The following is a 25,828-nucleotide window of genomic DNA, read 5'->3' on the forward strand; positions in this document are numbered from 1 at the left end:
AAGTAAATAGGAAAGCCCTTATAAATTTCGTTAAACACAACTCATTCACCCTGTACCGTTAAAAGCATATCCAAGTCACTGGGGAGCTTGCTGTTGACTCAGTCAGAGTTGCCTCTGGCTAAGCCTTCTCCTGATGGGTTATAATCAAAACGATGCTCAGAGCAGACACGAATTTACTCCAAGTGAGCTGAGGCTTTCCACATCCCACTCACTTCAGTTCTCACACACCGCAGCTCTACAGAGTATCACAGATTGCCACCACATTGCAACTTGAAGGGCATCTTTTGTTTACAGCTATGAAAGATGTTGCGGGTACAAAGGCAGTATCGCTGTATATCAGTACAGCCCTACGATACCTTCAAATGTGGAATGTCAAGATAGGGAGGGGAAAAAAACCCATCCAGTGCTGGACCAAATACTTTTCAAGTCTACAATCACGGAGTCACTCAAGTGTGCTGTGTATCATCTCAGTGTGCAAAGCCTCAGCGGGTGAGCAGAAAGCAGCGTTTGCAATGGAGATTGGCATTCAAGATAAAAGATCTGAAAGCACGGTTTGGAAGGGTGAATTGCTTATTAGCTCAAATAAAATTAGCTGGAAACTTTATCAGATTTAAAAAATAATTGAAAATGTATCAGTATTTAACAGAGACTATGTGGAGGAAAACAAAACCACAGTAAACAGCATGACAAATCCACAAGTTCAAGCATACGCTAAAGCCAGTAGTGAAGATTTATCCCATGTGAATAAGAAGAATCAGGTGGCAATATTGCAATCAGACAAAGAGAGGTGAAAAAACCTATTTTAGCTTCAAGCAGTTCATGTGAAATTAATGTTTCACTTATTTATGCATTGAAAGGTGCACATTACACAGTACCTCAGCCCTGGTGAGTGTCCAGAGGCACCGAGACCACTCTTCACACCAGAATTAAGTTACATCTATTAGGCAGCATGTTTGAGATCTTTTCATTAAAAAGTCAGCTCACCTTTAAACCATTCATCACAGTTAATCTTGTCCCTTTCATGAGCATTTACTGTTAACAGAGCCCTCCTATCCTGTCCCAAGGCACAATTTGCTAACGTGACATTTACATGATTTTAGTGAGTGGGAAACAGGAGCAGAGAAACTCTCCTGACACCAGGCACCGATCATTGACTCGTGTATTGATCTCCTAAGACCACAGGAAAAGGACACAAGTGAAGCAGCCTAGCAAAAAATCCCATCACCTAGGATCCCAGTTTCACCTTTCACAGTTGAAACAGGAAAATTCACAGCAAACTGGACTCAAACGTGCCAGCAAACAGCCACAAATCTGCAGTGCTAGTGCAACTGGAACAGGTCGCTTTTTCTGCCCGCTTTGGCCACTTCACTCAGCGCAGCTAGACCTAATACTTCTCAAATCTACAAGTATAAAGCCATGTGGGTGTGTTTTGGAGCAGAGCAACTGATTGATACCCGCCTGAACATGAGCCAGCAGTGTGCCCAGGTGGCCAAGAGAACCGGTGGCATCCTGGCCTGCATCAGGAATGGTGTGGTCAGCAGGAGCAGGGAGGTCATTCTGCCCCTGTACTCTGCACTGGTTAGACCACACCTTGAGTACTGTGTTCAATTCTGGGCCCCCCAGTTTAAAAGGGACATTGAGATGCTTGAGCGTGTCCAGAGAAGGGCGACGAGGCTGGGGAGAGGCCTTGAGCACAAGCCCTATGAGGAGAGGCTGAGGGAGCTGGGATTGTTTAGCCTGGAGAAGAGGAGGCTCAGGGGTGACCTTATTGCTGTCTACAACTGCCTGAGGGGTGGTTGTGGCCAGGAAGAGGTTGCTCTCTTCTCTCAGGTGGCCAGCGCCAGAACAAGAGGACACAGCCTCAGGCTGCGCCAGGGGAAATTTAGGCTGGAGGTGAGGAGAAAGTTCTTCACTGAGAGAGTCATTGGGCACTGGAATGGGCTGCCCGGGGAGGTGGTGGAGTCGCTGTCCCTGGGGCTGTTCAAGGCAAGATTGGACGTGGCACTTGGTGCCATGGTCTAGCCTTGAGCTCTGTGGTAAAGGGTTGGACTTGATGATCTGTGAGGTCTCTTCCAACCCTGATGATACTGTGATACTGTGATACTGTAACTTGGCTCATTCCCCCACGGGTTAATTTATCTGACCCCTCACAGGGCCTGCAGCATGACCCCAAGGTGCAGCTACACCACCTCTGTGCCACCACCAACACTGCGCAGAGAGCAGATGGAAAAGTGAGTTTATGTTAGCGGAGGTCTATTGACAGCAGGTCAGAGGTGGCGGATTCAGTTCAACTTGCTGAAACATTAGTTTGCTTTCTCTGTCAGTGGAGCACTTTACAATAGATCTTCCTGAATAATTCATTGAATGGGTCTTCACGTGTGCGTTGTAGTGTTTGATTTTCCAACATACCGCACTAATCTATAAATACTGACTATAAACATTCCTAGCAGATAGCTTTATTTTATGTTCCATTGGGGTTTTTGGTCGTTGGTTTGGGGTTTTTTTTTAAGTGTAGTAGAAGACAGCAGAGATATTTTACTGTCTTTTCTCTTTCAGCAACACCAAATGCTACAACATTAGTGTTATTAACATATGCATTAGCTGAAGCTGATCCGCTGTCCCAGCTGCTGCTCGCAGCTCCCAGTGAGCGGCTGCGGCAGTGAATCAGATAGCTCTAATGAGCGTGTTAATGAAGTTCCCGCAGTTGAACGCCGAGCTCCAAGAGGGGCATTAAAAGCATATCCTGTAGTCTTGAAAACTGAAATGGTTCATGGCAATTGGTTTTATTTATTTATTTACTCGCCTCGCTGTTCCAGCTTAAAATTCCTGCTCAGGAGAAGAGTTCAGCGAGAGGAATGCACATGACAGAGAAATGACAACATTGCAACCCAGTCTGAATTTAAAAGTGGAGAATTAAAGTTAATTAGGGAACATATTCCAGCTGGACTTTTGCCAGCTCCACTCTGCCCTGCAGAGGGCTGCCAAACCCTTACTTGCCTTTTATTACCTATCTTTCTGCTCGCACTTTTCCTCTATTTTGTCCTCCATAAATTGTTTCTTTCACTTTTATTACTTTAACAACACAGTTTGTTAGTACTGTAGCAGATATTGTTTCTGCAATTTAATTAAAACTTCATTCCATAACTCAATTGTTGCTACTTTTTTTCGGTAAAAATTTGTCCCACGTATCAAAATATTTTAAAATAAAAACAACTGAGGGCCCAGGAGATATTTACTTTTTTCTTTGTTTATAATGGGCTTCCAATCAGAACAGGAATTATTTCCATAGAATCATAGAATCAACCAGGTTGGAAGAGACCTCCAAGATCATCGAGTCCAACCTATCACCCAGCCCTAGCCAGTCAACTAGACCATGTCACTGAGTGCCTCATCCAGTCTTTTCTTGAAGACCCCCAGGGACGGTGCCTCCACCACCTCCCTGGGCAGCCCATTCCAATGGGAAATCACTCTCTCTGTGAAGAACTTCTTCCTAACATCCAGCCTATACCTACCCTGGCACAACTTGAGACTGTGTCCCCTTGTTCTATTGCTGGTTACCTGGGAGAAGAGGCCAACCCCCACCTGGCTACAATGTCCCTTCAGGTAGTTGTAGACAGTAATAAGATCACCCCTGAGCCTCCTCTTCTCCAGGCTACACAGGCCCAGTTCTCTCAACCTCTCCTCATAGGATTTGTGTTCCAGGCCCCTCACCAGCTTCGTTGCCCTTCTCTGGACATGTTCCAGTACCTCAACATCTTTCTTGAATTGAGGGGCCCAGAACTGGACACAGTACTCAAGGTGTGGCCTGACCAGTGCTGAGTACAGGGGAAGAATAACCTCCCTTGTCCTACTGGCCACACTGTTCCTGATGCAGGCCAGGATGCCATTGGCTCTCTTGGCCACCTGGGCACACTGCTGGCTCATCTTCAGCTTACTATCTATCAGTACCCCCAGGTCCCTTTCCTCCTGGCTGCTCTCCAGCCACTCAGTCCCCAGCCTATAGCGTTGCTTGGGGTTATTGTGGCCGAAGTGCAGAACCCTGCACTTGGCCTTGTTAAATCTCATCCCATCCATGGCACTCTGCAGCTGCATATAGGAAATATAAAAACACAGTCCCTGAGCTAATGCTGCTGGGAACCTCATTATGTGTCTTTATAAAAGAGGATGTAACTAGAGGTATAAAAAAAAATTAAGATAGTGTAAATAAACCCAGCAGTTGCCACTGCTATGGAAAAAAGCCCTGCCATCTTCTAGCAAGGCAGACATTAGGCTAATAATGACAGTTTGTCCCTTTTCTCTATGCACAATTCTTGCAGTGCTGAAGAAACTGCTTTTGCCTCTGCTCCCTCCCCAGCAAACTGAATCTGGCACCTTTCTGCTGCATTTCTGTTTCATCATATGGCAGCTGTACTGGGTTTTGTGGCAAGGGAAACTTAAACACTGTGCAGCCTGTCCAAATGATCATGCCAGGACAGAAGAGCAGAGTCAGAGGGCAAAATGCTGACCAGGTCTTTTCTTTCCTGATGATTTCCTCTGGCAGACTGATCCACATGCAAACATCTGGGCTTCTGTGAAATTCTTAGAAATAGCTTTGAAAAATATGCTGGTGCTCTGAAAGTCCTAGGATTTGGCCTTAAAACTCATTTCCAGTCTCCGGCTCCTCTTGTTCTTCATGGATGTGCTTTTGACGGAATTTCCTATCTATCAGAGGCTTAGAGGACAGACTGCACTCAGCTCAGCACTCCTGCCTCTGCGGTTTGTTGCACAGGAAGATACTGAAGCCAAAGGCACCTCTGAAAGGAGGCAAGCAGCAGCATCCATTTAATCTCTTACTACATCATTGCCACCACCCACCTCCTGCTGGCCACGGCTAGTGAACTCACCAAGGCTACCGCCAGACTCATGCATCTTCAAAGAAAAGCACCACACTTCGTTCTCATCAGCAAGCCCTCTGCATTAACTGGCTTTAACAACATGCAGCTAACACAGGTTACTCCAAAAGTTTTTAAAAATCTGAAGCCAAGCATTACAAGAAGAGGTTTATGAGGCAAATTCCACACCCCCACACACACCTCCCAGCATCAGGAAGCTACAGCTCAGCAAGGAATCTTGCCTATGGACAGGCTCAATTCAGCATGTCTGGCCACTTGTTTGCCCAGGAATTTTAGTTCCCTGGAAAAACCACTCACAGACATCACAGCACTCCCTCTCCTTGTCATGTACATTGGTTCTTTATTGTGTATCAGCCTGACAGCTGTTGTGGAAGTCGAGCATGGGGTTTAGCACTCAGCTAGAGGATGGAGAAGCTCAGCACACACCAGCACACACTGTTCCGCTTGACAAACAGGGATCTGTGAGTACAGGCAGAGGGAAAGAACACCTAAGGCAAGGCATAGGATTTTGAAGAGCTGCAAACACAATATGCCAGTGCTAAAAGCCACATCACGTTACTGAACGGTGACAAATATACCTCCTGTCAGTGCAGGGGCATTTCTCCCATTTTTAGATTGCAGCTTTGAGAGGAGCAGCTTGCCTGCTTGTGTACAGCTGCCACCACACGATTTGCTCTGCCAACACTCCTTGATCTTTGCCTGCCCGTTAATACATCTGTAGGCTTTGATGTTTGACTGCACTACTTGCAGCAGAGTGATGGCTGAGTGTTTTACCAACCACACTACACTTCTCTAGCTTCCACTGTATGAAAAGAAAATCTCCATTACTGCAGGGGCATAGCCAGGCACCAAGTTTGCTATGGGCACCCTCGCACAATTGAGCTGAAGATAAATGATCATCAGAGCTAGTCCCCACAAATCAGAGTGCTGTAAACATTTGCTCTGTAGTTCTGTTTTGAAGTTTTGCCCATAGCACTTCTAAATGTCCCATTTGGGGTTCACTGATGATGGGAAACCAATACTTTTTGGCTGTTGCAGAGTGGATTTTCAGGTTAGGACATTCTTTTTGGATGTTAAGTCCTTCTAGCCAGTGTAAAGCTGCTGGTTATCTGGAGCATGCATTTGCAGGAAAAAAACTCTTAAAATGCAAAATTAATATTAACAATCTTACAGACTTGCTAAATGGAAATTATTCCACATCCCCGAGTAGCTCAGCCTCTTTGATTTTCTTTATTCCGCTTTATTTAATCACTGGAACAATTAATTCCTCACTCTCCTTCCTGTAGGATTACACAGATCAGTGCTGGGTCCCCCTTCTGCTGCCAGCACAAATTCAGCTGCCATTTCCATGCTGACAACTTAGATCTGCCTCTCCATTGCAGACCTGTCTCAATGTGTCCCAGCAAGACGCTCAGCCTGTCTCCATGACATTCCCCTGGATGCCCAGCTGTCAGCTTGTGAGTGGTTTGGCTAGAGTAAAAATCGAAGTCCTGCTTTCACCACATCCTCTTTTCCTGATCTTTTTCAGACACTGTTGCCTCATTGGTGATCTCCCTGCTCACAGCTCAGCCTCCTGCCCTGCCTGCAGCCTGGGCTCCGTCCTCGCTGAATGCCTGGGACTGACCTGAGCTCGCAGTATACAGCACTCACTGTGCTTGTTTCTTCTTCAGACTTAGCAAATGTTGCTCTACTTTGTTTGCATCCACCCAAAGCGCTCAAGGGACCTTTATTCCAGTCTGCTGAGATGAACATCTCACCCTTACACCAAATAAGAGAAGGGATGCTGTGCTAGTTAGAAGCAAGCTAGAATGTTTTGGTAAAAGAACTAGATAACGGGCAGTGGGAAGAAGAAGTAAAACATTCTCCATTTTGTCTTTCACTTCTGCCTTTGCCTTCAGACCTGGTCACATCTCATTAACCTTGCTCCCACTAACCCTGCTCCCTAACCTCTTGGCTGCACCTCTCTTCTTCCTGAGAACTGGGGTAAGGTTGAGAGGGCAAGGGGAGGTGTTGGGGTGGTTTGAGAGCCCCTCCTGGGGACTCAGGTTTCTGGGAGAGGAGTTGTGCTTTTGTATTGTTTATCCTTTGTATATGTCTGTATATAATTGTATATAACTGTATATATTGTAAATAGCTGCCTGTATATTTGCTGCTGTAAAATAAATAGCTTCATTTATATTCCCAGAGGCTGTCTGAGTTAGCTGGGGCAATTCCAAAAGTGTGAGGGGGTGGGTAAGAGCCCAAACCATCACAAATGCCAAGATAGGACATAGCTTATACCACCCAGCATTGACTCCTCACTAGCAGATAAGACATCAGTTTTCTTACACTCTTCTTGATTTTAATTAGTAATTCATGCTCTGTCCCAGGAGTCTCCTCACTCTCTGAACATCTGCAAAACTGAGCTCAGCTTACTCTAGAAAACTTCCACACCCCTACAGAAGGGTTTTTTTGGCAGCATTTAGAAGAATTTTAAAAAGGAATGTGAGCAGCTATGTACCTACAGCATGACACCTGGTTACACGACCAGGGCTGCTATAAGCTGCAGTGCTGCTCTTTACCACTGAAATGAAAGCAGAACAAATAAGGGAACTAGAATTTAACTAGAGCAAGAGCAACCCAGAGGATAGTGCCTCCAAGGACAGCTTCACAACATTTGCTGAACATCTTCAAGCACTCATTTCCAGAGACCTGTGCCCTGTTGAAATCTCTGCTCCTCTCTGTTCCTTCTCAGTTTGAAAATCAAAAGCCCAATAAAGCCTCAAACATTATTCACAATTTTCCAGACTTTGGAATGTCACCTGGAGCAGAGCATCTCACATGGTGGGCGCTGTGGTCCCTTTGTGTGATGGTTTGGGTGTTACCCGCCCCCCCGCATGCTTTGGAAATCACCCAGACTAGACTCAGCCAGCTCTGGAAATTGAATGAAGCTTATTATTTACAGCTTAGCTCAATATACATGCAGATATTTACAGTATATACAGTTATAGACAGAAATACACAAGGTAGAAGGTAATACAGAAACACAACAGCCCTCCCAGAAACCTGAGTCCCCAGGAGGGGCTCCCAACTGCCCCTTCACCTTCCCCCTACCCCTCTCAACCTTACCCCAGTCCCAAGGAAGAATGAAGGTGCGGCCAGGGGGTTAGGAAGCAAAGTGGATTAATCACAGAAATGGCAGATAAGTTACAGAGAGATGCAGCTTGGAGCTCCCCAGCAGGAGAAGTAGCCTTATCTATGTTTTGATTCTTATACCTCTCAGCAAGCCTATGAGGGAAGTAGACATCACCATTGTTTTCCTTCCACAGCCTGTAATCTAATTCTTTGCACCAAAACATGCTAGCTAGCTTCAAACCAGCACACTATGGTACCCTCTTTACATCCTCTCCTGAAGCAGTGCCTATCCCATAGCACTTGTAAAGCACAGCTTTGAAACCCACTCGCTGCCCTTTCCTAACAAGCCTCTGACAGAGGACAGGGAAAATCCACTGCTGCAGGAGAACGCACCATGGTACATTAGTCCAACATCATGTTTTTCAGAAATAACTTCTTGTGTCAAAATCCCTCAGCTGGGCTCTTACACAGCTCAGTTTATTGTTGCTGTAAAGGGCACAGAGTAGATACTAAATGACCCGAGCGTTACTGGCATCAGCAAACAGAAACACTCAAAATGCATTAATTTGGTCTGGTAGAGAATGAAATGAGTTGTACCTACGTTTTTTAGAAGTGTTTACAGTTTGAGAGATTACTTTCCAGTCTGAGTCCAAAGCATGCCTCAGGCTGTATTTCCTTTCTTCCCTTGGAAAAATGGAGATTTTAAAAAGAAAACAAATAAAATCCTGATTTGCATATCATGCACAACAAACTGAATTTGATGGAGAAGTTGGCCATGTAGTTCAGAGACTAAGAGTATCAGATGGAAAAGCACTCCAGATGTTAAGTTTGCAAAACACCATTTAATTAGGATTTTCCCTCCTAACACTTCTCCCTTGGCTAGAAGGAAAACGGACTCCAGTATCAGTAAACACTGCCTTGGCTAAAGGGACTAGAACATATGGAAATCTGGGGCTAATCTCCAGTCATTGCAGGAGACCTACTGATTCAAGGTACTCTGACAGTAGATTACCACCTTCTTCCTAGTGATGAAACTGCTAATTCGTAGTGCTCTGAGCATGAATGTATTGCAGATACAGCCCCAAAACAGCAACCTTTTCACACGCTGTGGTGGAGAGGCAGCAGCCCCAAAACTGAGGCCTCCCGATGCCTCTACATGCCTGGACATGTTTTTTCTGCCAGGACCCATGGCAGCAAACAGGTTGTGTAACACACACACGCCCAGTCTGTGTACCCCTGGTGTCCACCCAGGTGATCCCCTATTTGGGAGGGTCCAGGCAAACAGCTACTGCCTATTAAGGTAAGGTTTGGGCTTACTGCTAACCTGATTGGTCACTGTAGATGGCCAAACGAGCCACGAATCTCGGCTCAGAGTCTATAAAGAGGGGTGCAAAGGAGCACCACCTGTTCAGAGTGTTCAGAGGTTCAGACTTAGCTGTTCAAGCTCAGCTCTGATCCATATAGCAGCACATAGCTGCCCTGACCTGCTTGCATGGCCTAGACACAAGATCAGGGCCTCACTTGCATACTTTACTGAGGCTCAGCCCTCTTGCATTGATCTCAAGGCACAGTTAAGCTGTCTGCATACCCTCTGAGAAGCAGAGCGCATTCACGCCTGCATTTGGTACATATCTGGGGAGCCGAGAGCCCCCTGCCTAAGCCTAGAGCAGCCATACATACTGGCTTGCTATCCTGCATTTATCTATGGAGCTCAAGTCTCCCTGCAGTCTGGCATATATTGCATGCCTGCTGCCCTGTAAGCCTGAAGAACCAGGATCAGCAGACCTTCCAGATTGTCTGTAAACCCACAAACACAGCCTGCTAGCTGTGAGAAGACCGTGCCAGAAGCTGCACGGACAAATCCTCCTCCTGCACCTGGAAATCCTGCCAGCTGACCATCCCTGGACACCCAGCATCCAGAAGAAGCAGCAGCACCGAGGCAGAGACCACTTCACACCAGGAGAGAAGGTCAGAGAAATCCTGTTTACCCCAGAGACTGGGAACACTTAGCATTCACCTGCAAGCCGGGACAGATTCCAGCCTCACCAAGACCTGAACACTGGGCACACGCTGTGACACAATCCCGGGAGGGTGATTAATGATTAATACTTAAGAGCAACACACCTAAGTAAGCTTTAATTCCTTTGTAAAATAAGTTATCTCTGTCTTAGAGCACACACAGCTTTCAGCCCCTACTGGGCAGACAGTATAGTTGTTAAGAGGCATTAAGCCTAAGGGAATCTTTCTCTCTGTCTATAGTTGATAATTTGATAATTAATAATCCAATCCCTGCAAATATATCATATCCTAACTGTTTTCATAACTTTGCACAAAAGAACTTAATTACATAGTGGTTGGGGGTGGTACAAAATTGTAAATATTAATTTTAATAAATAATTTTATAAAAAATTAATACTGCCTCAAATTAATTTCTCACCTTCCCCTAATAAGGAAGGAATAAGAAACCTCCCCCCTCCACAACACACGTGCAGAACAGCTGCACTGTATGCAGAGACAAATGGCAGACACGTCACAAATGTGATGCATCAGAGCTCTATCAAAATTTCAGACAGTTATCAACTGGGGCCACAAAATAAGTCCAACTTGCAAGAATGAGACCTTCACTTTTATACCTGCCAACATAAGCAGCTCAGTGCCACACTGTCCTTCCCACTGCACCAGAGTGCAAAGCAGAATCCAGTGTTCAAACCTTTGAGACACACAACTGTGAATAAAATGCACAAGTCTTCTAAAACCTACATAAATTTCATTGTATGATTGCACATCCTTTATGCAGAAGCTATTTTCTGAGCATATGTGTGGTTGTATTTAGATTTCTTTCTTCTCTCACATTCTTTGATCTGCTTATTACACCTTTACTGAAATAAAAATGAGTTTTGGGACCAGGATCAGATTCTGCTGACAATCACAACTAAGGTTCTCTGTTCAATGCAAAACAAATTATTCCCTCAGACTAGTTGTTTATAATGCTTACACAGTAATAATTGCTGGCATTTCAGCATTAAAGTATATTCATCATAGTTTGACTTAATTTCTGAGACCTCTTGGCCTTAGAATCATAGAATCAACCAGGTTGGAAGAGACCTCCAAGATCATCCAGTCCAACCTAGCACCCAGCCCTAGCCAGTCAACTAGACCATGGCACTAAGTGCCTCAGCCAGGCTTTTCTTCAACACCCCCAGGGATGGTGATTCCACCACCTCCCTGGGCAGCCCATTCCAATGGGAAATCACGCTCTCTGGCAACAACTTCCTCCTAACATCCAGCCTATGCTTTCCCTGGCACAACTTGAGACTGTGTCCCTTTGTTCTGTTGCTGCTTGCCTGGGAGAAGAGACCAACCCCTACCTGGCTACAACCTCCCTTCAGGTAGATGTAGACAGCAATGAGGTCACCCCGAGCCTCCTCTTCTCCAGGCTAAACACCCTCAGCTCCCTTAGCCTCTCCTCTTAGGGTTTGTGCTCCAGGCCTTTCACCAACCTTGTTGCCCTCTCTGGACACGTTCCAGCACCTCAACATCTCTCTTGAATTGAGGAGCCCAGAACTGGACACAGTACTCAAGGTGTGGCCAGAAGAGCAAGGCTGTTGATGTACTTTTCAGCATTTCAGAATGCAGACTAAAAAAACCCAGGATTTGTTTTCTTTTATTTAGCTATTGTTGTGAATTGAGAGATGATGAATGAAGGAAAAAGAATCACTTTTTGCAAGGTGTTGGTTTTGACCCAGCTGAGAATGGAGGTCTTTCCTCTCCTATCAGTGGCAGATGTCTATCACATTCAATTAGTCTCACAAGATTAATTTTAATACTCACACTCCCAAGTACAAGAGTAAAGAGTGGTATTGTGCTTTTTTAGTAGCCAACTGCTTTTTCCATTGCAACTGTCAATCAATCAATCAGAAGGGAGGGACTTGGAAGTGATGGTCCTAGGTTTTCAAAGGCAAAAGGGTAACACAATTTCTAAGTAAGAAATTGCTTTCTCGGTTGCTTGAAGTGTTTACCACTATGGCAAGTAGCAAGCAGTAATGATTAGTTTCAGGTCCTTTTGTGGACAAGGCTGTGCTAACACCTAGTATATACGATGGCAGCTTGCTGTCCTTAATCATACAGTAACCTTGAATATTATATATCCTCTAATACTTCCAATCCTAAGTAGCCAATATTTTTTGGAAGCACAAGTTTCAGAAATGAGATTAGTTATGGAGTGGGGAGAGATATGGCCAATGTCCTCTGAGTGACTAAAGCCATTTAGTCCCCAGGTTTCATTTTAAACGTGGTTAAATAAAAAGTTGCCCAGCACAATCCTTATCCCTGCACATTTACACTTTGATATGCTTCTTGAAAAACAACACTGTATCAGAAGAATACAGCATTTCCCTGTCCTCAGTGCACTTCAGCAATTCAGAGAGAATTACTAAATATAATAAGTAGGAACATATCACTAAAGGGATGTATAGGTCAAGGAGCCCAGTCCCTTGATATTGGAGACAACCACATCACGCAATCCCTTTAATAGACTGATTAAGATCCATCTGCAAACTAGTTAGGTTTTCACCCTCTAAATCCCAGTGAAAGGCTTTTCCAGAACCTCACCTTTTTGCTGATTAAAAAGCTGCTTCTAATTTCCATCTGAAATTTATTCACAGGCCAGTTTATTACCAATTTGTTCTTGTGCCAGCACTGTCCTCTAACTGAACTAGCTCCTTTCCCTCCCTGGTATTTACATCTCTGCTGTATTTATATGCAGCAATTCACATCTCCTCTCCACTTTCATTATGCTGGGATAAATAAGGAGACTATTCTGATACCCTCGTGCAATCAAACCACATGGCCCCTGTGTTTGTCTGACATCACTTCCACTGAAGTCCCTTTCAGTTCCCCACAGTCCTTACCACATTCCAGAGAAAAGTCCACTGCCACAAAAAGCTTTTGTTCCAGAGGAAACTCCTCTGATATAAAATGTGTTCATTTCCTCAGCTTCCCATCATGGATCACATTTGACTCATTTCTAAGAAGCCTGAAAGAAGTCCCTGTAGCTACAGATTTCATCTGCAGTTCTGCCCTGTGAAATTCATGAGCTTACACTAGACATACTTGCCAAGGATACCTCTATTTTCTTGGTATGAGAATCAAGTGCTCTATTTAAATAATAATTTAAAAATAATCCCAAGATTATGGTTGGCAGACTCTTACTAAAAAAGACCTGGGGCAGGTGAAAGTTATGAAGGTCTCTCAAGCCTGGAATACTCAATGCCAGTGCCACACAACAGCTGCAAATCCCCTCCAGGCTCAGGTGCTCAGCTGTAGCACAGTGGGTCATGTCATGGACATGGGATCACATGGGACACCATGGGATTACCTTGACTCCCTAGTCTAAAATAAGATGGGGTCATGTCTATGGACTCCATCCCTTGATGATCCAAGACAAAGTTTTTCCTTTCTCAATAATGCCCTAAGGAGGAGAATTTCAGAGAGCCCCTGATCTCCAGGGCTTCACAAAATACAGTGCCAGCTTTTTCCAAGCCTCACTGAAAAGAAAGGCTTTTCTTCATTGTATGGTATGGTAGTGGCTCTAGAGTGGCTGAAGTACAAGTTTCTTTCACTTAATTGAAGGGTCTCCAGCTCACATCGCTTTGCTGAGGACACCAAACTTACACATCTATGGGTAATTCTGAGCTAACAAGAAAGCAGTCATCACTAAGATGAGATCACAGAATCATAGAATCAACCAGGTTGGAAGAGACCTCCAAGATCATCCAGGCCAACCTAGCACCCAGCCCTAGCCACTCAACTGGACCATGGCACTAAGTGCCTCAGCCAGGCTTTGCTTGAACACCTCCAGGGATGGTGACTCCACCACCTCCCTGGGCAGCCCATTCCAATGCCAATCACTCTCTCTGGCAACAACTTCCTCCTAACATCCAGCCTACACCTCCCCTAGCATAACTTGAGACTGTGTCCCCTTGTTCTATGGCTGGTTGCCTGGGAGAAGAGACCAACCCCCACCTGGCTACAATGTCCCTTCGGGTAGTTGTAGACAGCGATAAGGTCACACCTGAGCCTCCTCTTCTCCAAGCTAAACACCCCCAGCTCCCTCAGCCTCTCCTCATAGGGTTTGTGTTCCAGGCCTCTCACCAGCTTCATTGCCCTTCTCTGGACACTTTCCAGTATCTCAACATCTCTCTTGAATTGAAGAGCCCAGAACTGGGCACAGTACTCAAGGTGTGGCCTGACCAGTGCTGAGTACAGGGGAAGAATAACCTCCCTTGTCCTATTGGCCACACTGTTCCTGATGCAGGCCAGGATGAGATTCAAGCTGCAAGGAGGAGGAAGACTGGCATAGCCCTGTGGCTCAGGCCTCATCAGCTTGTTGCTGTTGTTTCTATATTATGAAACATAAAAGGATGTTGATTGTTATCAACATCGAAGGATGCAGTGGAAATCATCCATTAAAGCCTCCAATCTTTATGAACATTATCATCTGCACTGCACTGTCTAAGAAAACATAAAGATAGTTTTCAGCTAGGTTGTGACTACCACCTGTATTTATTTGTACCTCATTTTCACAGCTCTCCATAGGCCTTGTTCTGTGAGCCAGATTCCTGTAACATGCTTCTTACTCAATGGAGGAGTATGATGAAACTTCAAGGAATCCATCTAATTTATCTCTTGTTGCTGTTTTACCTCTAAGCAAGAGAAAACAAAAAAAAAGGAGGGAAAGAAAGGGGAAAAGGGGGGGACAGAAAGGGGAAAAAGGGGGGACAGAAAGGGGAAAAAGGGGGGAAAGAAAGGGGAAAAAGGGGGGAAAGAAAGGGGAAAAGGGGGGGACAGAAAGGGTAAAAAGGGGGGACAGAAAGGGGAAAAAGGTAGGAAAGAAAGGGGAAAAAGGGGGGACAGAAAGGGGAAAAAGGGGGGACAGAAATGGGAAAAAGGGGGGACAGAAATGGGAAAAAGGGGGGAAAGAAAGGGGAAAAAGGGGGGAAAGAAAGGGGAAAAAGGGGGGAAAGAAAGGGGAAAAAGGGGGGAAAGAAAGGGGAAAAAGGGGGGAAAGAAAGGGGAAAAAGGGGGGAAAGAAGGGAAAAAGGGGGGAAAGAAAGGGGAAAAAGGGGGGAAAGAAGGGAAAAAGGGGGGAAAGAAAGGGGGAAAAGGGGGGAAAGAAAGGGGAAAAAGAGGGGAAAGAAAGGGGGAAAAGGGGGGAAAGAAAGGGGGAAAAGGGGGGAAAGAAAGGGGGAAAAGGGGGGAAGAAAGGGGAAAAAGGGGGAAGAAGGGGAAAAAAGGGGGAAGAAGGGGAAAAAAGGGGGCAAGAAAGGGGAAAAAGGGGGGGAAGAAAAGGAAAAAAGGGGGGGGGAAGAAAGGGAAAAAAGAGGGGGAAGAAAGGGAAAAAAGAGGGGGAAGAAAGGGAAAAAAAGAAGAAACTGCCTTTCTGAGTTTTACAGATCCTCAGTAACCCTTTGCCTCCTGTTGCTTTCTCTTTTCTCTTGTTTAATACTTGTAGCCTTTAACATAGCTATCTTTAACAAAAATAAAGGTAAATCTAAGTCAAATGAAGTCAGACAGAGATCAAGTCAAAAGGATTATGTGCTATTTAAATGAACTCCAAGATTTCTTCCAGTACTTGTAACTGAAGAGGCCTTCAGTGGCCCCAGAAAAAAAATAATGCTGTAACCTTCAGGCCAGGAACAAGAACTGAATGAAAGGTTTAATGAGTTTGGAGACCTCCTTGCACACTGGGGGATATTTGCTATTCTGCACTTAAGGGGATCATACTGGAAGACATGAAGGTGAAGGACTGGCACAGTGATAGCAGAGTGAGCTGCTTGTTTGGACTTCCTCTACTTCTTCTCTGACTCCTCTTGTTAGTAATGCAGCCCCATAAATGTGAAGGGCACCAGAATGCTGCAATTCATGGGTAACATCTTTAAAATCACCACCATCAGAAGTATTATTTGTTTCCTATACACTGTTTCTTTGAGGCTGTTCAGGGTTTTTTTCCTCCTCCCTTTTCTCAGGGGTATTTCAAATTCATAAGCAACCAAGTAAGCAACAAAGCAAGTTTTGTGAAGTATAATAATGTAAAAATCAAATTAAACAGGTCCATATTTTCTGAAAATAACCTAGGTCCCTCTGGGCCCAGAACTCCAGAGGATTCTCTAGCTGGGGTTTGTTTTCTACACTCCTAGCTTTGGGAAAAATACGTGCTAAACCAAAATTGTTACAGAAATATATGCATGTCTTCAAACAAAACTTTCTCCAGGGAATGACCATCCAGTTACAGAGAAAATTTCTCATGTAGTCAGAGAGACTCGACCTCAAAATAGCCAATAACCTGGAAATTCAGACTAGGTCATAACCATGGCTCTGCCATTTATCTTCAACAATATTCTGTTGTGCTGAGTTTGTGTTTAGCAGGGCCCTGGTAGCAGGGGTGGGGGTCATGGTTCCTTTAAGAAGCTTCCAGAAGCTCCCCCACCTTCAAATCAGACCTGGCTCTTGCCAAAGTTAACCCAATCAGTGTTGCTGTGGCAACATGTTTAAGAGGGGTGAAAAATGCATTGGGCAAGATTCTTTGTTTTGGAGAAGAGTGGGACATGAGATAGACAACCCATGCTGATACCCAGGTGAGTGAGAAAGGAGTAAGAGAAGCATTGGAGCAGCCATTCCCCTTTGGCCCATGGTCAGTTGGCAGACTAAGCCTCTCAGAGATCAATGGAGGATAGGAAACCCACCTGCAGCCAGTGGAAACCTCCATGCTGGAGCAGGAAACTGTACACAAAGAAGTCAGCGACCCTGAGTGAAGCCCATGCTGAAGTGGTCCATCAGTGAGAGGCTTGCAGCAGGGGAGGACTGTGAAGAGCTTTCCCCCTAAGGGGGAAGAAATGGCAGAAACAACACGTGGACAGGCCAACAGTGGCCCTGTTCCCCTGTACTGCTAAGGGGGAGAAGATAGAGGACTGAGCAGACATGAGCCCAGGAAGAGGGCAGGGGTGAGGGAAAGGTGTTTTTAAGATGTGGTTATGTTTATCACAGTATCTCAGTATCACCAAGGTTGGAAGAGACCTCACAGATCATCAAGTCCAACCCTTTACCACAGAGCTCATGGCTAGACCATGGCACCAAGTGCCACGTCCAATCCTGCCTTGAACAGCTCCAGGGACGGCGACTCCACCACCTCCCCAGGCAGCCCATTCCAGTGTCCAATGACTCTCTCAGTGAAGAACTTTCTCCTCACCTCCAGCCTAAATTTCCCCTGGCGTAGCCTGAGGCTGTGTCCTCTTGTTCTGGCGCTGGCCACCTGAGAGAAGAGAGCAACCTCCTCCTGGCCACAACCACCTCTCAGGCAGTTGTAGACAGCAATAAGGTCACCCCTGAGCCTCCTCTTCTCCAGGCTAAACAATCCCAGCTCCCTCAGCCTCTCCTCGTAGGGCTGTGCTCAAGGCCTCTCCCCAGCCTCGTCGCCCTTCTCTGGACACGCTCAAGCATCTCAATGTCCCTCCTAAACTGGGGGGCCCAGAACTGAACACAGTACTCAAGGTGTGGTCTAACCAGTGCAGAGTACAGGGGCAGAATGACCTCCCTGCTCCTGCTGACCACACCATTCCTGATGCAGGCCAGGATGCCACTGGCTCTCTTGGCCACCTGGGCACACTGCTGGCTCATGTTCAGGCGGGTATCAATCAGCACCCCCAGATCCCTCTCTGTCTGGCTGCTCTCCAGCCACTCCGACCCCAGCCTGTATCTCTGCATGGGGTTGTTGTGGCCAAAGTGCAGCACCCTGCACTTGGAGCTATTGAACCCCATCCCATTGGACTCTGCCCATCTGTACAGGTGGTCAAGGTCCCGCTGCAGAGCCCTTCTGCCCTCCAACCCAGCCACATCTGCCCCCAGCTTAGTGTCATCTGCAAACTTGCTGATGACTGACTCCATGCCCTCATCCAGATCATCTATGAAGATGTTAAAGAGGATGGGGCCCAGCACAGATCCCTGAGGGACACCACTAGTGACAGCCACCAGCTGGATGTGGCACCATTCACCACCACTCTCTGGGTCCGGCCCTCCAGCCAGTTCCTAACCCAGCACAGAGTGTTGCCATCCAAGCCATGGGCTGACAGCTTAGCCAGCAGTTTGCTGTGGGGGACAGTGTTAAAGGCCTTGCTGAAGTCCAGATAGACCACATCCACAGGCCTCCCCACATCCACCAAGCGAGTCACCTGATCATAGAAGGAGATCAGGTTGGAGAGGCAGGATCTGCCTTTCCTAAATCCATGTTGGCTGGACCTGAGCCCTTGGCCATCCCTCAGGTGCACAGTTATTGCCCCCAAGATAACCTGCTCCATCAGTTTCCCTGGCACTGAAGTCAGGCTGACCTCAGTTTATATTTGTCCTACTCTGATTCAATTTGTGAAGCAGTAGCGGGGTTGTAGTTTAAATTAAACTATGTTTCCCCAAGTCAAGTCTGCCTTTTGCCTGTGACCCTAAGTGGCGAGTGCACCCTCCCTGTTCTTTGTCTCCACCCTTCAAAGGAGGGTAGGATTGAGGGAGTGGCTGCATGGTGCTTTGTTGCCAAGTGGGTGGGCTTAAACCACAACACTTTACCACCAAATTACTGGAGTAAGGGGAATAAAGGTGGGGAGAGTTCATCCTAGTGCAGAAGAAGAGAAAAGCACTAATATTTTGAAATTGAAGATGGAAAGGAAAAATAATTAATCTGGTTATACTTCTTGTTGCTGCCTTCTTTATTAAAAGTCTACGTTTCTATGCTTCAATCAAAGCATCCACATATGCAAAGAGACATTTGCTATCTTCAAATGAAAACATGTGTAAATTGGTCCTGCCTGTCCCAATTTGATGTTACATGTGGTGTACTAGTGACAATCAAACATACTATAACATCACACATTGTACCAGAACGGTCTGCTGAAGCCTCTATGTTCACTTTCTTCTCAAGCACAGATGCCACTGATGCATGTTAATAACCCCAAATACATAACATTCTCATTTCTTTTGACTACATCACTTTCCAACCCTTCTTTTTCTGCTCATCCCAATTTACTTCCTCTAGATAAAGATGAGGAAATTACCAGTTTTGATTGACCTCCCTTCTTACTTTGAGTGAAAACAATCAGAAGTAAAATTTCAGCCTTAACATCTTGCTGTAAGAAGTTCAATACAGCAGCAACACTGTGGCCATGGTAGCTGGTTACACTTCACAGCGCCTTCAGGAAGGCTACCTGTGGAGAAGGCCAAAGTTTCAGGGAAAAGGGTAAAATATTCACCTTGCAGTCACTGACACAAAGGCATTTCAATGATAGTGTTTGTCATTTCTCAATAATGAGGAAAATTATTTATATCAGGCGACGGACAACAGCGACAGTAGTTTGGGATAATCTGCCAGCTGGACTGAATACAAGTCTCAGCATCATACTTAAAAGGAATCATAGAATCACAGAATCAGCCACATTGGAAGAGACCTCCAAGATCATCCAGTCCAACCTAGCACCCAGCCCTAGCCAGTCAACTAGACCATGGCACTAAGTGCCTCAGCCAGGCTTTTCTTCAACACCTCCAGGGATGATGCCTCCACCACCTCCCTGGGCAGCCCATTCCAATGCCAATCACTCTCTCTGGGAAGAACTTCCTCCTCACATCCAGCCTATGCTTCCCCCAGCACAACTTGAGATTGTGTCCCCTTGTTCTGTTGCTGGTTGCCTGGGTGAAGAGACCAACCCCCACCTGGCTACAACCTCCCTTCAGGTAGTTGTAGACAGCAATGAGGTCACCCCTGAGCCTCCTCTTCTCTAGGCTAAACAACCCCAGCTCCCTCAGCCTCTCCTCAATAGGGTTTGTGATCCAGGCCCTTCACCAGTCTCGTTGCCCTTCTCTGGACACGTTCCAGCACCTCAGCATCAAAGTTAAGTTGCAAACTCTCACCTTTTATAAACACCAATATAGTGCTTAAAATAGGTTCTTAGCATGCACAAAGGCTTCAGCATCAGGAGAAACCTGCGTGTGGAAACATCTAGCTGAGGCCTGGGTTTTTTGTTACTAGCTAGAATGACTTAAAGTACCTTTGATGCTTCAACAATGTGCCTTCCAAACAGTTTGCTTGATCTAAATTGGCAGCGTTATATTACAAATGAACCCACTGATACTGATGTAACTGATACAGTTTTTATGCATTTAGCTTTTGTAAAGCCGAACTCCCTCTATGAAGCAATTAAGGCCATTTGTAAATGTGCAAAGTTAATTTAGAAATTATAAAATTAAGGCTAATGGACTCAATTATAATAAATGCATGGGTCAGTGATTGTAGCAATTTCTTTATTTCTAGGTTCAGTGTAATAGCATACTTCATCTCACAGTGGTGATGGTGTGGCAGGATCTGATCTCCAGAGTGGTTGTGAAAGCAGGAGAGGATGGGCACTAGGCTAGGAGGGACCAGCTGCCTCTGTCTGTCTGTCTGGAACCTGTCTAAAACCCTCACCCCACAGCAGGTTCAAGGCAGTACCCCACACTCCCAGCTGCATGGATACTCTCTGCCACAAGATGGGTACATACATGGCAGATAATCCATTGCTTCACAATGAGAAAACTTGTTGGGAGTCTACAACTTCCACACAGTTGACCTACAGCAGGATGTGAGTGCTCTTATATTAGGACTCTGAGAAAAGAGGCAGACATTGCCTCTCTGACTACTTCCCCTAGTGCATATGGCACAGATCTGGGGCTCCTGGAAGCACACACAAACCATCTCCTTTCCCTCCTCTGTTGCACTCCTTCTGGACATGAGGACATCCATAGCACGCCAGGGCCATCATCCAGGGAGACTTGAGAAACCTCATTTCAGAGCACTTCTAGGGTCTTTTTTTTAAATTATTTCTTATCTTTCTTCTGCCTGGAATTTCTTTGTAGATCCAAAGACATTGCTGATTTTATTCTCCTAAACACATCTGCTTTTTCCCAGACTGAAGTCCTCAAAATCCTTTTTGCGATGTCACACTCAGTTACCGAGAGTGTTTTGAAGTGAGTAGAGGGCTTTAGCTTCAGAAACTGAACAGCAGGAGATGATTAACACTTAGGGAGCAAAGCTGTTTCTTGTGTTTTAAATAGTGCAAAAGAGTTTGGTTTTTAAATTGCCTCTAATTAGTATAATGTCCTAGTGTGTGCATGCGCACACCTGATCGCTACTTCACAAGCACCAAGGTCCTTATCAGGCTACTGAACAGAAGCACAAAAATCCACAACATGAAAGACTGGCTGCTTTTTTCTTCTACAAATGCATGCTCAGGTGGTCTCCACAGACTGGGAGGACACAGGAACTGAGCTGCCCTCACTAATTCTTGACACCCATCTTCAGGGAAAGAGAAATGCAAACAGCAGGTTAAGTCTCCAGTGAGTGCAACAATAGCATGAAACATCGATTGAGCCAGGCTCATCCTTTCTGCATTTAACACTTGTTCCCAAGATGCTTTCCTTCAGGGATTTTGAAGCACCGTTTGCCTCTTGTTACTCTGAGTAACAACTGATGCAGCAAAAGCAAAAACAGAGCGTTAGACGTTACTCTCTTCTTCAGCTGCCTGCACAAAGGTCATTTTAGGATGCAATATGCTTGCAAAAGGTGGCCCTGGCTGAGGAGACACGCAGGTGAGTGCAGACAGCTGGGACATCCCATGGCCACACTCAGCTCTCCTTTTAATTTCTTTTATCCTTGCCTTGCTTACACATGAATTTGACACTGTTCAAGAAGGAGTGCTTTCTCTATGAGTTCACAGCTGAGACTATGTACCACAAATGCTTCCAGAGCATGAGGTTGAAGCCATTAGCTGGCCCTGCAGAATGGTCAGGCAGAAGGCACAGGAACCTGAGACCCCGGGATTCCAGCTACTGCCACAAGGCAAAAGACAAATGTTATGCTTGTGTTCACATCTTTCTAATCATCTGGACAGCTTGGCTTGTCCCTGGTTATTCAGCATCCATCAGGACCACATTAAGATGACTGAGGTAGGAACCTCAGTGTTAACCAGCACGCACTTAGTTAATATGTTGTTAATCAGGTCTCTGTCTACAACTACCTGAGGGGTGGTTGTGGCCAGGGGGAGGTTGCTCTCTTCTCTCAGGTGGCCAGCGCCAGAACGAGAGGACACAGCCTCAGGCTGTGCCAGGGGAAATTTAGGCTCGAGGTGAGGAGAAAGTTCTTCACTGAGAGAGTCATTGGACACTGGAATGGGCTGCCCGGGGAGGTGGTGGAGTTGTCGTCCCTGGGGCTGTTCAAGGCAGGATTGGACGTGGCACTTGGTGCCATGGTCTAGCCTTGGGCACTGTGGTAAAGGGTTGGACTTGATGATCTGTGAGGTCTCTTCCAACCCTGATGATACCGTGATACTGTCTCTTCCCTTTATTTCATGGAAGTTTCTGGAAGGGGATTCAGAAGCAAAACCCTCACCCACAACAGCTGAGGGATGTTTGTTAGCAACATCTCTAACCTAGACTACCTCATCTGTAACGAGAATACTGCAATATCTCACCAACAATAACCCACACAGCTTAAACAAGATCTTTCTGTAAGCAGCAAACCATCAACTCTATCTATTAGCCCTACAGGTGCCTGATAAGAAGCAAATTAAAATAGGGGAGATCAAAGAAATGGGAAATTATATTTAGCTGGCTCACATTAAATAAAGTTTTTGACTCAGACTCACTGGAGACTGATGCCTAAATTGCTACAAATGGAACTGCCATAAAGACAAAAGATATTATTAAATTTCTGTGCCAATCATTCAGATATAGGACCAGAGCTCTGCATTTTGAAAGCATCTTTCAAGTAAGAGAGAGTGAAAGCTATGAACCAAATATAGCATTAAGGCTTAAAATACTTTTTGGTATCCACTCAAACCATCTGGAAATCTATTCCAGAGATGCCACCTAAAATGACAACAATCTTAAAATGTATATTTGAAAGGAGGCAAACATCTAAACGGTGCAGTCTAAATTTATGTTGCAACATGACAAAGCAACCACATCTCTCTAAAATAATAGCAATACATGATTTCACTGAAAATGGTGTCTACAGTCACTGTGACCTAGATTTACCCACAGCAATATCAGGGGTTACCCAGGCATAAGTCTCATTGAAAGTGGGGATATATTGTGGGGACAGTTGTCCTAACCTGGACAGGTCGGCATACAAGGTCTCTCAGTGCCACAACTATCACAGATGGGAACAGTTACACAGAGCCATCCCTTCCATTTACTGGAGTAAGATATGACAAGCTCGACAGGTTCATGTAATGCAGAATTGATGATCACAGGCTGAGTAAATGCCAGAGACAAAAATGCAAGCTGGAATTCAGAGAGAAATAACCGGCAAGAGCTCTTGGTTTTATACCTCTGAGTCCAAATTCTGGGAGAGGGTAATGGAGTGAAAGAAAAGTATCTTTACTGGTTTTAAGAAGAAAGCACTTTTTTACTGATCTAAGGAGGAAGGAAGAAATGTGGACATGATGAATCCCTCCAAGATTCTTATACACTACAGGAATGAAGTAGACATCATCGATAGGACTTGACATATGTTAAATTTCCTCCTTTAATAGAGACCTGAAGAATATATAACATCTGTAGTGATTTCTAGTGTCATTATCCTATACTCCTAATAGCTTCTAATTATCCTAATGATCCAGTCCTCTCTGTAAATTGAAGATGCACTACATGATTAAGGTATGGTTGAAAAAGTCATCTTAAATTAAAATTAAGAACAAAAAATAATACAGCATATCTTGCTTCACCATCGGACTACCCAACACAAAGCAAAGGCAGCTTTTAAATCAGGGCATCTTTACTGGGGAAATCAGGGCCCTGAGCAATCATTCTGTTGGATGAAGGGGAAGGATTTTGGAAGCAAGTTCTCTCAAAAGAAATGAAAGTGTAAAATCCTGATTAAATGGGTTTTGTCATTCTGATGGAGTTGATAGCCAGTTCTCCAGAAGCCCCTTGGTCTCTCACCTTGCTGCATGCATTCTCAGACCAGTCCTGGCTCTGCATCCCCCCATGGTGGGACCTTGCCAATACTCATGGCAGGTATTGCACACACAAGACCACAAGGGCAATAATATAAACATCTGTTGCTGCAGACATAGCTGCCTTTTTATCGCTCAAACACACCTATATTTTTTGGAAACTGAAACCATACCACCACACATGCAGCTTCTGGGATGGTGAATACAGCAATTTTTCACTCTGTGGACCCTAAGTGATGCACAGAGCAGCACAGAGTGTTTCATACTGTGCAGTACTCATCATAAATCAGACTGAAATAAATTAGTGCTATCTTATCAACTGTGTCAAATGTGTAGTTATTCCTTTACAGATATATCACAGGTCTTTTATCCAGGGTAACATCAAGGTTAAGATGATTAAGTAAGTGATTTCATTAACAATGATAAATGTTAACGATGATAGAGATTTTTGGATACATTTGTGCAGAAGCAGGTTATGCTGAAGGGCCACTAATAACTGCTGTTATGTACAAAAGTCAAATATATCCACCAGGACTTAAAGAACTGTCTTTCCAAGCCACACTTAATGCTCAGATTTTACATTAGAGATGCAGTACATTAATACAGCACAAAATTGGATCACTTTCCTGACATGCAAATGCAGCCATTTGGGTTAAATGCTGCAGCATAAAGCTGTTTCCTCAGGGCTTGGAAGCAGGCAACGAGCTGTGTGTGGATGGGGACATGCTATGCTGCACAACACCAACTGCATGCCCTCTGTGCCCCTCGAATCCCAAACGGCATCCCTCCTGGGACTTGCCTTTGCTTTTACGGAGGTTTTTAGCAGGTGCCTCAACTCTGACATTTCCTTTCCTGTGACAGAATGATCCTCCCCACTTTCCCCATCTCTCCTGCATGACTGTGGGAAGAGAAGGCACCAGGAGCTCAATTCAACGGCAAGCAGTGAGGTGAGAAAGACAGAGAGCCACCTATTCCCTTTCTTTCCTTCTCCCAAGTGAAAACAGCTCTAAAACGCATGTTACTTTGTGCAAAAAGGCATCCCTGTTAGATTTTGTACTACCACCTGCTTGCACTTGAAAGCAGACTGAAATCAGCTTAAGAAGAGGTGAGGAGGGGGGGGAAATATACCTAAACTGAGTAAATGCTAATATTGAAAATGCTCAGATCCTGAAGCCCAAGCACCCTGTCTGGAAAGAGGCAGTCCTGGCTGGTAGAAGCAGCAGCATTTGCAACACGGGCAGCACAGCTATGGGAGGAAGCAGAGTCTGCCCAGCAAAGTGCTTTCTAAGCAAGTAGGCCAGGAATCACTACAAGGCTGGGTAAGAACATTGAGATTAGGTTAATTTGCTTGTTGTTTTTGGCCCTTGGCTCTTAGCACTCTACTCCCATCAGCCAATACTTGTCTAAAGCAGGATTTGTATTAACAGTGAGTCTAAATCTTGAAGCAGAGTTAAGTATCAGGGTCTGAACTCTGGCCAGGCTGCTAAAGCAATGGCTGGAACCACAGGGACAAATTCAATTCCAGACAGATGTATGAAGTTGGTCTTCATGGGGCTTCCTCAGAAGCATGCAGGCACAACAGGGTGGTATGCATTGGTGCATTTAGAGCACTTATAGATTACTGTACACCTGTTTGATCCTGTGTGCTACAGAGCATATAACTCAGTAGATGCTGTAAATATTGTGGTAGAGGTCTTTGAAACAAATCCAGTCATTCTGAAAATGAAGTATTTCCCATGGTCAACATTGCATTAGAAACACTAGACTTGCATTATTCAACACTCCTCACTGAAT

General features: G+C 45.2%; 1 protein-coding gene across 2 annotated transcripts in view; it reads right to left on the minus strand.

The window, feature by feature from the left end:
- Positions 1 to 5,235: 5,235 nt before the first annotated feature.
- GPR39 (G protein-coupled receptor 39) overlaps positions 5,236 to 25,828 on the minus strand; it is an 88,368-nt gene continuing 67,775 nt past the window's right edge. The window contains exon 2 of one of the 2 annotated variants that reach the window (XM_064156108.1): positions 5,236 to 5,351. In XM_064156108.1, coding sequence (XP_064012178.1) covers positions 5,308 to 5,351 — 44 coding nt within the window. In that variant the 3' untranslated portion in view covers positions 5,236 to 5,307. Of the gene's footprint in view, positions 5,352 to 18,739; positions 19,253 to 25,828 lie in introns of those variants that run through there. The other variant, XM_064156100.1, reaches the window with a different exon arrangement.

The sequence above is a fragment of the Pogoniulus pusillus genome, chromosome 2 (assembly GCF_015220805.1).
Source record: "Pogoniulus pusillus isolate bPogPus1 chromosome 2, bPogPus1.pri, whole genome shotgun sequence".
Lineage (NCBI taxonomy): Eukaryota > Metazoa > Chordata > Aves > Piciformes > Lybiidae > Pogoniulus > Pogoniulus pusillus.